The 13,508-nt window shown below is 36.7% G+C and overlaps 3 protein-coding genes across 6 annotated transcripts; 2 read left to right on the forward strand and 1 right to left on the reverse strand.

The window, feature by feature from the left end:
* Positions 1-1,121: 1,121 nt before the first annotated feature.
* On the reverse strand, positions 1,122-1,689 carry LOC109128061 (uncharacterized). The gene has a single exon (XM_019233770.2). It carries the CDS (start codon positions 1,538-1,540, stop codon positions 1,328-1,330), a length of 213 nt encoding a protein of 70 aa, XP_019089315.1. The 5' UTR covers positions 1,541-1,689; the 3' UTR covers positions 1,122-1,327.
* Positions 1,690-3,225: 1,536 nt separating this feature from the next.
* Positions 3,226-7,460, forward strand: LOC104730604 (protein PELOTA 1). 4 transcript variants are annotated; one of them, XM_010449796.3, is made up of 17 exons: positions 3,226-3,490; positions 3,671-3,762; positions 3,884-3,966; positions 4,180-4,255; positions 4,527-4,601; positions 4,670-4,726; positions 4,944-4,989; positions 5,098-5,173; positions 5,352-5,427; positions 5,537-5,569; positions 5,670-5,738; positions 5,896-6,002; positions 6,379-6,451; positions 6,628-6,666; positions 6,763-6,857; positions 6,954-7,060; positions 7,198-7,460. In XM_010449796.3, the coding sequence occupies exons 2-17, from the start codon at positions 3,712-3,714 to the stop codon at positions 7,242-7,244; spliced, it is 1,110 nt and encodes a 369-aa protein (XP_010448098.2). In that variant the 5' UTR covers positions 3,226-3,490; positions 3,671-3,711; the 3' UTR covers positions 7,245-7,460. The 4 variants fall into 4 exon arrangements, with proteins under 4 accessions (XP_010448098.2, XP_010448095.1, XP_010448097.2 ...); XM_010449793.3 differs by having other exon boundaries at positions 3,239-3,490; positions 7,208-7,460; XM_010449795.3 differs by having other exon boundaries at positions 3,256-3,490; positions 7,182-7,460.
* A 106-nt stretch (positions 7,461-7,566) lies between these two features.
* Positions 7,567-13,507, forward strand: LOC104733261 (uncharacterized). Its single transcript, XM_087479669.1, has 20 exons — positions 7,567-8,096; positions 8,184-8,316; positions 8,414-8,550; positions 8,643-8,688; positions 8,865-9,077; positions 9,163-9,666; positions 9,783-9,917; positions 10,000-10,215; positions 10,297-10,386; positions 10,475-10,719; positions 10,810-10,898; positions 11,355-11,395; positions 11,505-11,535; positions 11,622-11,744; positions 11,844-12,064; positions 12,152-12,247; positions 12,331-12,443; positions 12,582-12,717; positions 12,819-12,923; positions 13,016-13,507. Exons 1-20 carry the CDS (start codon positions 7,822-7,824, stop codon positions 13,214-13,216), a joined length of 3,150 nt encoding a protein of 1,049 aa, XP_087335795.1. The 5' UTR covers positions 7,567-7,821; the 3' UTR covers positions 13,217-13,507.
* The last annotated feature ends 1 nt before the right edge of the window (position 13,508 follows it).

The raw sequence follows: 13,508 nt of genomic DNA on the forward strand, positions 1-13,508 counted from the left end.
TCAAATGGATTTTGTTTACTAATATTATATAATTTAGCAGATACTAACTACTACACTTTTTGGAGACAAATAAATAAATATTACAGCGTATACATTTGACATAATCAAAATCACTTTGACTAAGTAAACATATCAAGAAGGAGAACCAAGAACGTTCGAAAACATTAATATCAGTGTAGTTAAGACTTAGTAGTATTTCAAGCTATATTAGAGTTCCAACCGTAATTTCGCCAATTGCTAATACAACAAATTTTGTGTACTCATGAAAAAACAATACTATATCCTATCCTAGTTGTTTAATTGCTGAAAGCTAAAGTTCACCTTCCGATAAGGGTGCTATATATGGACCATATACCTACCTGGTTTTCGTCTCATCTTGTTCCATTATTTTTAAAAATATTTCCTGTTTTATCTAGAAACTCATTTCACAAAGACTTTTAATTTCCGTGGACAATAATATAACATGAATTTCTAAAATTATGCATGATATATATTCCGTTGGCTAGTTTATCAAAAAAGAAAAAAAATAAAAAACTCAATTATTGAAATTTCATCATTACCCGCCTTATTATTTAAGCTTGGTATGATTGAGATACATCCAATAATTTAGCAACATAATATATTTAATATTTTATAAAAACTGATTCACCTTCAATGTTAAATAATTTTTTTTTCTTGTAAAATCGGAACATTATCTGAGACGTCGTAACAAAACAGTAGTTACCACTTTCAGTTTCGTCTGTGTCTCGTCATTACTCGCAAAATCGACTTTGCCTACCTCTTTAGCTAATCTTCCAAAATATATAAACTAAAATAATAGTATCGTTTTCAATCGTCTAGATGGACCAAAACCCTTCAAGGAACCATATTGCTTTTTTTTTTTTGGCAAACGGAACCATATTGCTAAGTTGAACATTATTCAAGAGTGAAAAATATGCATTAATTTATGAACTTAGTCTCGTCAAAAACAACTTAAATCTCCCCATATTTGTTTTAATGACGTCATAAAAAATAAGACCATTAATCGTCAAATGAGCCATCATCAACATCGTTACATTATGATTAGGTTAATTAAGATATAACCCCGACCGCGAGTGCCAATAACGAACAAAGATCAAAAGTTAAAATCAAAATTTTATAATTTAATTTCTATTAATATTTTCGAATTACAGATTTACACAAAGCTCTCTAATTAAACGATTCAAAAAGATCCATAGGAAAATGGAAGACGAAGAGACACGTGGAAAAATCTCAGCCGTCCGTCCAATCTTGGATCAGATGATAAAAAGAAGAGAAGAAATCTCGAAATCAAAATCGTATCGTCTGATCAGAAATCAACGAGATGTGAAGACAAATCCGGGATCGGAGAGGATCTATTGGCTCTAACACTAGACGGAGAAGGACAAGGAAGAGAGAAACCACCAATCCGAACGACGGCGCTTTCGCCTTGTCGTCTCGGTGGAAGGATCCCGGCGGTGAGTTTCGCGAGAGCAGCTGTGTACTCTACCAACAGTTCGGCGAGGATTACTACAGAGATCATGGTCAGTTGTGAAATATTCCGGTGAAAAAAATTTGCAAGAGGAGAGAATAAGAAAGATCTCTGAGAGTTTTTTTGGTTTTGTTGTGGCTTGTGAGAAATGAAGAGACATCTTGAGCTCTTTATATATATATAATGACTTAATGACTAGCTGAGTAGGTCTCTATCGGGTTAGTGACACGGTCTCTTTAATACTCCTAATATTTTGTATTTAGAAGAAGAAAAAGAAAAGAAGAAAAATGACCGCGTCGTACGCGGACAACTACACATTAGCATTTTAGCTGTCGTTATTACATGTCTTGCTTGACGTCTAGATGTGAACAAGACTAGTAGTGTTTGAGTACTAAATTTTACTTTAGTTTAATTGAGTTGGCTATGTTTTGTCAAAAAAAAATGACTAGGATTTTATGATATATTTTATTATTTTGCAAATACTATAAGCGCTCACGGTAAACTTGTCAACCTTTGTTGTTTGTTTTTTATTTGTTTTTCTCCGCCAAACTTGAAAATACAACAAAGTCCTGGTGAAATCATTATAATGGACTGACTACAAAGTTACTTTGGTATTCCGTTTTACTTATACAGTTTTCTAATTCCATTTGCAAACAATGATTGTGATTTTGAAGACCGATTAAACAACTTATGGAGCTATCTTGCATTAACTTACAGTTAGGATCTATTACTATTAGTTGTCAGGGTATCATATCATTATTGTTATTTTAGAAAAATACGATTATACTAATATCTAACGAATCTATGATTCTATGAACTATACGTTTTTGTTTGGACGCCATGAGTATGATATATATTTTGTGTTGGTTGGGATTTTGTTGCACTTCGCATAAATAAAAAGGGATATATGGGTTTAAGAAATTTTACTAATCTATGATTTGAGCTCTAATTACACATATACCGTCGGACATATGATTGGGGATATGAGTTTATTTTTGTCTTGATTCTTGGTGGAAGATATATTTTAGGTTATTAATAAAAAAGGGTACCGACGTACCGTTTGGGTGTCAGAAAAAAAGAAGAAAAAGAAAACAAAAGAGTATCGATTATAAAATTTGATACGGATTTATATCAAGCTTGACGACGTGTTCACAACTTGGCTGATGTTATATTAGTCGGCCAACATTAATTTAATGGAATCATATTAGTAAGACAAATAGTTAATTTGATATATGAGTTGTAGTCGATATTGTAACAATCTCAATGAAATCATTTTTAATTACTTTATACCATTGGCCTAGTAACGGAGTACGGAGTACCAATGTGGAGTTCAATATTCTTAGTTATCTTATACAATATCTTTGGCCTAGTCTTTTTGATAACGTTTGGTTGCTCTTGTTTGCTAGTCCAACAAACGAACATGTCCAACATCCCGGTTTAAATAACTTGAATGTAAAGAAATTCAGATAAGTTTAGACGGTTAAATATTTTTGCATTATGTAAATTGTATCACACATTCATGTTCATGGCTCATGATTTTAATCATGGGTAACCTAGTGATAAAAATATAATTTACATTGAATTTCTTTTCGAAAAATACAACATATATTAATTGGTTAAATTTTAATATGTGAAATATATAATTTAACTCTCTTTTATTTTATTTCGGCATATTTTCCAAATATTTATGATTTTTCTACTTCTATTTTTTTTCCTTTTTAGAATATGGTTTTCCTATTTCTATTCTTATTTGGTAAAAAGAAGAAATAGATTTACTTAATTACTAAAAACATTGACGATAGCACAAAGAGCTTAATTCTAATCGAAAAGCTGTGAAACGAATCTGTCGAAGTCGAAACTGCGTGTCTTCGGATTGAATCCCTCTCTCTCTCTAGCTTACGACCAGTGCCCCTTTCAATCGAAAGACCAAGGACGGATACAAGTTTTCGCCAAGTCGGAACCGGATCCTGAGCTTAGCCTGAGTCCTGTATCCGTATAAAGGTTTGTAATTTATGCCTCTTAAACTCACCGTTTTTGCTGCTTAGATTTTACCAATTCCGTGGTGCATCATGTCTGGTTGAGTCTGATACGATTTCTGTTAAATTCTGTTGACCTGAGAACTTAAAAATTGAACCTTTTCGAGACTAGTGGTTGTTAATCTCTGTCTCTATGTCTCTATAGACTCTGCTCTAGTGGACATACTTTTCAAAAAGGCCTGAGAGATGAAGATCGTTCATAGGGATTATGCTCGTAATGGACCCGGAAGCGTTAAGGTTTGATTCATTCCTTCTTCATCTGTGATTTGTTACTTGTTTTTTGGGGTGCTCATATATGTTTCAGTACCTAGTTTATAACTGCAATTCATATTCTTTTGCTGACTTAAATTGAGGGTAGATGGTGGCGGAGGACTCTGATGATCTATGGTATGCTTATAACCTGATTGCTGTTCGTGATAGTGTAATGGCTGTCACTTTTAGGTACGTTCTTCTTTCAGTTTTCACTGCCCTTTTCTTGCTATTGAATGGTTAGGAAAACATGCTTTGATTTTTTCTCATTGAATTTATGTATCACATTATAAGTTAATTAGTTTGTAAGATTTCCCATGAAAATCCGTAAGAAGTAAAGGGGTTTGGTTAACCGATATATCATGCAAGGAATTAGTAGTTACGGTTTTGTTTTCCTGCTATCAGAAAAGTTCAGAGAGAGATACCTGGTGGGGGAAGAGACTCTGAACGTGTTAAACTGAAGCTGGAAGTACAAGTTGAGGTATGGTTTTTAAGGGATTGGTATGCAAATTCGTTGATACCTTTGTATTGTAGAAGCCTATTTTTTTCAAATATCATGCGTAGAGCCGCAATGACCATAAATGCACTATATTGCCTTACATTCATTCATCTGCGTTATAAAATCGATATTTCTTACATGTTGTTTTTGGTTGTTTTTGGCCTTTTAATCTTGGCACCCTTGACAGTGGAAGATATCTTTGTCTAACTAATTTCATGGTCTGATTGTCTTCAATTCTTTATCAATCATTTAGGAGGTGAACTATGACAAAGACGCGGCTGTTTTGCGCATACGTGGGAAGAATATCCTGGAGAATGAGCACGTAAAGGTAGATGTGAGGCTAAACTCTTACCCTGTAATTTTTTTCCCGGTGCTGAAGCTCGTTTTGTATCACAGATTGGTGCATTTCATACTTTGGAGCTTGAGCTGAAACGACCTTTTGTATTGAGAAAGGTAGATGTCCTCTTTTTACTAATTTAATCATCCAGATGTTCTGTTCTATTTCTACCTTGTAAGTGTGACAGGATATATCTTGCAATCTGGTTTCTATTATATGAACAACGCGGTGCACACTCATCTAGTGTGAAATACAATTTGCAAGATAATATCTTTCTCTTTTTATGTGAAAACTTCATTTGTAATCGGTTGTGTGTACATGGCCAATTTGCAGGAATTATGGGACTCAATGGCTCTTGATACACTTAAGCAGGCCTCAGGTATACTGCTCAAATGATTCCACCTCTTAATTTTTATTACCACAAAACTGCAATGGTGTCTATATATTAAATATCATGTTTTTTTTTGTTCACTTATCTTTTACACAGATCCTGCTGCCAGTGCTGACCTAGCTGTAGTTCTAATGCAAGAAGGATTGGGACAGATATTCCTTGTCGGCAGAAGGTACTGATTGCAGTTGAGAAGGTCCCTTGTCTGTGAAATTTGTTATTACTGTAGTTTGTGTTTTGTCGGCATGTATTTCCTTATTTTTTCGCTTGGGTTGTTTTGTCTGAACAAAGTATTAAAAGGGTCAAATAGAACTATCCATTTCTGTTGCTTACTTTATTGTTTTGTTTGGCAGTGTGACAAGTAGTCGTGCACGAATAGAAACATCCATACCTAGGAAGCATGGACCTGCAATTGCTGGTTACGAGTCTGTATGTTCCTTCACTTTTTTTGACATATATGTGCCCAAAACTATGGTTAATAGAATTTATATTACATATAATCAATTCCAATTCTTTTGTTTTTGTGGATTTTCTGCAGGCTTTGAAGAAGTTCTTCGAGAATGTTCTGCAGGTTTGTTATAGTTCTTAGAATGTTGATGTTTTCTAACACATACCAAATAGAAAGGACACCAGAGTTACACATATTCTAAAATTCTATTGCAATATCGCAGGCCTTTTTGAAACATGTTGACTTCAGTGTCGTTCGCTGTGCAGTGATCGCAAGTCCCGGCTTTACAAAGGTTTTTTTTTGCCTCTTAGACTATTTCTAAATTTACATGGTTAATATTGTTCAGATTCCAGCTGAACAAGCTTATACCTGATGAAAACATGTACAAGGGTTACAAATTTCCATATATATACGACACACATGAACATGTGATTGTTTCTTATCTTCAGGATCAGTTTCATCGCCACTTATTGTTGGAAGCGGAGAGAAGACAGTTGAGACCTATCATTGAGAACAAATCACGTATAATTCTGGTGCACACAAACTCTGGATATAGGTAATGTTTCTGTAGAACAGCTCACTAACCTATCAAAATAATGTTCTGCCATGCCAAAAACCACTGAAAGCTCAGTCTCAAATGATATAACATGCTAAAACGTTAGGGTTGTAGAACACTGATGTGGGATTTATGCTGTGGATTTGAGTTGCTCTTTGCTGGTTAATCCTAATAATTAGTGACGCCGGAAAATTATAACAATTTCCAAATTGATCAGACTACAACTATGTTTTAATTCATGTTTGCGGTTGCTATCAGTGTTAACGGGTCTCCTCTACTTGTTTGTATTTCTTTTGGATGGCCACTTCTCTAATCAGCCAGTTATTCTGCTCATGCAATTTTTCTTTGATATCTAACATTATGTTTTGGTGCGCAGACATAGCCTGGGTGAGGTTCTGCATGCTCCCAACGTGATGAATATGATTAAAGATACAAAAGCAGCAAAAGAGGTGAATTTAAATGTTAATTTAGCTGATACATTACCATCGTTAATTGCTCACTGCTTCTTTTATATATTATATTTTCTGTTAACTGTTTCCGTGACTTTTGTTCTCTGTTTTCTGCTTTGTGCTCTTGAAATGTAACTTTGTCATCCACCTGTCTGATGTGAATTTGCCAATTGCAGGTCAAAGCTCTCAACGATTTCCACACCATGCTTTCAAATGTCAGTTTTTTTTTTGTTTTGCGATGAACAAAAATATTTTCATTTAATATTAAGAATGTCAATGTGTCTTAACATTGTTTTGCTTTAAAAATCCAGGATCCAGATCGGGCATGCTATGGACCAAAACACGTGGAAGTTGCTAATGAACGAATGGCAATCCAAACACTTCTCATTACGGACGAGCTTTTCAGGTTCAGTAATGGAAAGAGAATACCAATTTTAATGCGTTTTCTTTTGTAGTTTTAAGAGGTAAAATGTGAGCTAATAAATATGTGATATTGGTCCAGGAATTCTGACGTGAAAACAAGGAAGCAGTATGTGAATTTGGTGGAGTCGGTGAAACATTCGGGAGGAGAGGCTTTTATATTCTCCGCGATGCATGTGTCAGGGGAACGTTAGTGTTTTCTTCTTTATCCCTTCTTTCTTATATATTTAGTGAATTGTGATTTTGATCTTGTTTTTGTGCCAAACACTTAAATAACAAGTTTTTGATGTAACTTGCCGAATTGGCACAGCTGACTGGAATTGCAGCTCTTCTCAGGTTTCCTTTACCAGAACTCGAAGACATTGAGATGTAAAATATCCTCGGCTATAGAAAAACCATAAAAATCATATAGGTCTCACAATTTATAGTCTCGTTTAAAGAGAGATCTGTATAACTCTTTACAAATTAAGTTATAATCATTTGTTGCTGTTTGTTCAGCCTTTTTGAGTTGCAGTCGATAAGAATCATTACACACCTTGTTGAATAATATTGAGCTTTTCTGCTATAAAAAAACATATTTGTTTGTTCATCACTGTATAAAACCGCAAAAGTATGTAATTGCAATTAACACAAGTATGACCAAGTCAAGGCAAGATCTACGTTTACTTTGGTCTGAATGCTTCTGATTCACTCCCATGTCATTCGAGTGCCAGTGTAAACCAGTGAGGCGCCAACAACTTTATTAGTCAAACTCATAATTAAGTTTTACCACTAATAGAAAGTGGATAATTAAATTACTAATCTGGCAAAATAAGCAAAACCCTCGCAAAATTAATAAAAAAGGGGCAAAACAAAACATTAGAAAAACCCTATTCGCTGTCTACTTGAGAGAGCAGCCTCTGTCTGCTTCTTCTTCTTCGGGAGAGAGTTCATCAATCGATTTGCAAATCATGGCGCAATCTCTGGAGCTTCTGTTGATCCAGTTCCTTATGCCGGACAATGATGCTCGTCGTCAAGCTGAGGATCAGATCAATCGTCTTGCCAAAGATCCTCAAGTTGTTCCCGCCCTCATTCAGCATCTCCGCACCGCTAAAACCCCTAACGTCCGCCAGCTCGCCGCCGTACTCCTTCGCAAAAGAATCACCGGACATTGGACTAAGCTTTCTCCTCAGATTAAACTTCATGTTAAACAATCCTTAATCGAGAGTATCACTGTGGAGAATAGGTAGAACCTTACTTCCATCTTTTTTACTTCTTCGATTGGGATTTGAGTTTTTTTGTTTATTCTTATTGGATTTTTTTTTTTTTACAGTCCACCTGTGAGGCGTGCGAGTGCCAATGTTGTGAGTGTAGTAGCCAAGTACGCTGTTCCGGCTGGAGAGTGGCCTGATTTGTTAACTTTTCTCTTCCAGTGTAGTCAGAGTCTTCAAGAAGACCATCGTGAAGTAACTTTCTTGTGAAACTCTCTCTGTCTCGTGTTGTCTATTTGATGAGTTTTTTGTTCACTTTGGTAACTCTTTTTTTTGTTTGTTTGTTTTGTAGGTAGCATTGATCCTTTTCAGCTCTTTGACAGAAACGATTGGGAACACATTTAGGCCATATTTTGCGGACTTGCAGGCTCTTCTTCTCAAGTGTATGCAGGATGAAAGCAGCAGTCGAGTCAGAATTGCTGCTCTCAAGTAATTTACTTTCTCTGGAATATACAAAACGTGTTCCTCTTCTCTTGGACCTTTTATCTCTACTCTTTACAAGCTTCTGTAATATTTATCAGGGCGGTGGGTTCTTTTTTGGAATTCACAAACGACGGGGATGAAGTGGTAAATCTAGCGAGTTTTCTCTTTCTTGTTAATGTTATAGACATGTTTAAATGTCTCAATAGTATCTAATTGCATTGCTGTAGGATGTGTAACGTTTCTATTTTGTTTGGGACAACTTTTTTGTTAAGATAGTTTAAAGACTGATTTGGGATATATGCTTATGTCATTTCTATCAGGTTAAGTTCCGAGATTTCATTCCCAGTATATTGAATGTATCAAGGAAATGTATTGCATCTGGAGAGGAGGATGTAGCTATACTTGCTTTTGAAATTTTTGATGAGCTGATTGAATCTCCTGCACCCCTTCTTGGAGATTCTGTCAAATCAATCGTGGACTTCTCTCTTGAAGTTTCCTGTAATCAAAACCTGGAAAGTAGCACCCGTCACCAGGTTAGCTGAATTACTCTGTTTCCCTTGAGATAGGTTCAACTTGTGATGTTATGATTCCTTACACCTTACTCCATTTATTTACCAGGCAATCCAAATAGTTTCATGGTTGGCAAAGTACAAATACAATTCCCTTAAAAAACATAAGCTAGTCATACCAATTTTGAAAGTTATGTGCCCTTTACTCGCTGAGTCGTCTGATCAAGAGGACGATGATGATCTTGCTCCTGATCGTGCAGCTGCTGAAGTTATTGACACACTAGCTATGAACCTGCCAAAGCATGTCTTCCCCCCTGTTTTGGAATTTGCTTCCGTGTACTATCAAAATACAAATCCGAAGTGTCGGGAAGCGTCTGCAACAGCTCTAGGTGTTATATCAGAGGGTTGCTTTGATATGATGAAAGAGAAGCTGGAACCTGTTCTTAATATAGTATTAGGAGCTTTAAGAGACCCTGAGCAAATGGTTCGAGGGGCTGCATCATTTGCAATAGGCCAATTCGCCGAGCATCTTCAGCCCGAAATTCTGTCACACTATCAGATTGTTCTTCCATGCCTATTAACTGCGATTGAAGATGCATCTGAGGAAGTGAAGGTAAAAATTTAAAGCAGCGAACTTGGTTTTTGTTTGTTTTTTTGCGAAAATGCACCTTTCTGCCATGTTAACATGTAACCTTGGTTATTAGTAACATTTCTCATTATTGTCTACAGGAAAAGTCACACTACGCTTTAGCAGCATTCTGTGAGAACATGGGAGAGGAAATTGTCCCTTTGCTTGATCATTTAATGCAGAAGCTTATGGCCGCCCTCAAAAGTAGCCCGCGTAATCTACAAGAGACATGCATGGTACACTGAAAAATCTTTGCAAGAGTTTCTTTTGAACTGGTATCTGAAATATTTATTTAAGCTTTGTGCTACTTGCTTGCAGTCTGCAATAGGGTCGGTTGCTGCTGCTGCTGAGCAAGCATTCAATCCATATGCTGAGAGCGTTCTAGAGTTGATGAAGTTTTACATGGTTCTCACCAAGGACGAGGATCTTCGTGCCCGTGCAAGGTCTACTGAGCTTGTAGGGATTGTCGCAATGTCTGTTGGGAGAAAAGGGATGGAGGCGATTTTGCCACCTTTCATTGATGCTGCAATATCAGTAATTGCCTTACCATATTCTTTTTCTTTGAACTATATATGTTACTTGTGAAAGAAAGAGCTCACAATCACAAAATACCAGGGATTTGAATTGGACTTCAGTGAGTTGCGAGAATATACTCATGGATTCTTCAGCAACATAGCTGAAATATTGGATGACGCTTTTGCCCAGGTAGGCATACATTGCTTTCTAATAGACTTTATAATAGCTTTGAATTCAGTGATTAGGTTCAAGTAAACAGAAAGTACATTTTTCGCAGTATTTACCTCGCGTTATGCCATTAGTATTTGCGTCGTGCAATCTTGATGATGGATCTGCAGTGGACTTTGATGAGTCAGACGATGAACATGTCAATGATTTTGGTGGGGTATCTTCTGATGATGATGCTCATGATGAGCCCAGAGTTCGGAACATTAGCGTTCGAACAGGAGTTTTGGATGAAAAGGCAGCTGCAACTCAAGCACTTGGCCTGTTTGCACTCCACACTAAAGCTTCTTTTGCACCGTATCCTTCAATTTTCCCTTAACTTAATGGTTATTCTTCTTTGTTTTTTTTCAAGAAACCTTTTTCATGCCTTCTTAACTCACTTATAAGCTACCTCGAGGAATCATTGAAGATTATGGACAAACATTCTGCATATTTTCATGAAGATGTTCGGCTTCAAGCAGTCACTGGTTTGAAACGTGAGTTTTCTATCTATTGATTATGTGACATTTTGATCCATTAATTCCCATTATTTTCACTGGGCCGGAACTGTGCCGACACAGAAGACCTCTTTCATAACCCTTGGGGTCTCTTCCGTGGGAGGGGACTGATTAATTTTCCTAGGCACATAACTTAGTAAATGTTGTTTGATAGACTCATAGCTTCTTCCCAACATAAGTAAACTTGCCTGATCGATGTGCCAGTTTTCCTTCTTGCCGCCTTTGGTTGATATGTGGTCAACTGTCTAGGCCCTCTTCTTTTCCAATTTCTTGTTCACTCAAGTCGTATTAGATATATGAAGCTCAGCAGATCTGTTAAGTTTTTAAAAGCATACCTAATCTATGGGTTAGACTTGATAATGATGGGGTCATTACAGCTCCTCATTCTATTTTGAGTCTCCAAACTTATAACTCTTTTATCTGTTGTAATTTCAGATATATTGGCTGCAGCGCATGCTATCTTCCAGAATCATAATGTAAGAGACTTACTCATGCATATTTCTATCTTTTTCCCACTCTCTCTCCTCCCCTCCTCTCCATTCTAATTTCCAGCCATGGTTTTCGGAATGTTTTGTTCTTATGTAGGATGGAGCTGGGAAGGCAAATGAAATTCTTGGTAACGCATACTACACAGCATTTTTTTTTTCTCATTAACAACAAGAATGACGAGAAGAAGTTATGACCGTCTTTTTTCCATTGCAGATACAGTTATGAATAATTATATCAAAACTATGACTGAAGATGACGACAAGGAGGTTGTTGCTCAGGCTTGCATGAGCGTAGCGGATATCATGAAGGATTATGGTTACGTAGCCATTCAAAATTGTGGGTGTCTATTCTTGTTGGAGTCAATTTGATGTAATTCAGGATATTCAGTTGATCTTACTCTTGTATCATATGCTGACAATGGTTTCTACTTTCTAGATTTATCATCCCTTGTTGACGCGACGTTGCTACTGCTGACGGAGAAAGCAGCTTGCCAGCAGTACGGAGAAGATGAGAGTGATATTGACGATGATGATACTGGACATGATGAGGTCCTCATGGATGCAGTTTCTGACCTCCTTCCCGCCTTTGCAAAGTGTATGGGTTCTCATTTTGAACCTGTCTTTGCCAAATTCTTTGAGCCGTTGATGAAATTTGCGGTGGGTATTAGTGATTACAGTATTCATTGACATAACTTCATCCATTGAAATTTAGATACTCACTGGTCCACTTTTGTGTGTCTGTAGAAAGCTTCACGTCCGCCACAGGACAGGACAATGGTAGTTGCTAGTCTTGCTGAAGTTGCTCAAGACATGGGCCCTCCAATCTCTGCCTATGTTGATGTAAGTTTTCTCATCTTATGTTTTCTATGATTGGTGCGTGGGGCTGTATTCAAAACTAACCATCGGAAGTATTTTTCTTGCAGAGGTTAATGCCCTTGGTGCTCAAAGAATTGGGGTCACCAGAAGCAACCAACAGAAGAAATGCAGCTTTCTGTGTTGGAGAGCTTTGCAAAAACGGGGGTGAAGCTGCTCTTAAGTATCCTTTTCGTGTTACATGTTTCAACTCTACTCTAATCGTAAAGACTATTTCTCTCAGTTTTCTCTTGGGCTTTTGGGAGAACATAAGAAAATTGTAAGTCCATGCCATATTTGTCTTCCCTTGACTCAATACAAGATATTTTGGTGATGTGCTACGAAAACTTTCCCCTCTTTTCGGGGATTCAGAACCAGAGCTTGCTGTTAGGGATAATGCAGCAGGTGCTACCGCAAGGATGATAGTTGTTCATCCTGAACTAGTCCCGCTAAATCAAGTATGATCTTAGGGGGCTTAGGCCTGTTTCATCTATCTTTTTTTGTGTACTTGCTGAAACTTATGGAAACACTGTACTCATCCCTAAATAATACAATCCAGGTACTTCCAGTGTTGTTAAGAGGTCTACCTCTAAAAGAAGATCAAGAAGAGTCCATGGCTGTTTACAGCTGTATATATTCTCTAGTTTTGGCATCCAACCCAGAGGTATATTATTCCTAAGCAAAAATTTCGACTTTGGGTTAATATTACTTGGTGTGTGCATTTTGTGAATTCTTTTGTTTGATTGCCAAAATCAGATCCTTCCTCATGTTCCGGACCTGGTTAAAATATTTGGACAAGTAGTGGAGTCGCCAGTGGAAAAAGTAGAAGTGAAAGCAATAGTAGGCAGGACGTTCTCCCACCTGATCTCGCTTTATGGAAATCAGTTGCAGCCAATCATAGGTGGCCTACCGCCTTCTCAAGCTAACGTTCTTGCTGCGTTTGCTTCTACTAGTTGATCGCCCCCATGTTATAATTTTACATATCAAAAACTGTCTTCAGTATTTTTTTTTCGTTTGAAATCTATTCTTTGTTCTTCATGTGAGTCTCAAATCTTGTTTTTTCATATATCTTAGCATTTTGGCTTTGTTTCTTTCGTCAGAGTTTTGTCTTCATTGTTTATTTCATTTTCTCCATTTATTTATAGTCGTTCCCAAATGGTGTTTGTATTTTGTATTTTTGACATTGGACAATATTGTATTTTTTTGGCCTTGATAATATTTGAAGGAGTATACGTATACTTACATACAT

The sequence above is a fragment of the Camelina sativa genome, chromosome 12, assembly GCF_030686135.1.
Source record: "Camelina sativa cultivar CO46 ecotype springtype chromosome 12, ASM3068613v1".
Lineage (NCBI taxonomy): Eukaryota > Viridiplantae > Streptophyta > Magnoliopsida > Brassicales > Brassicaceae > Camelina > Camelina sativa.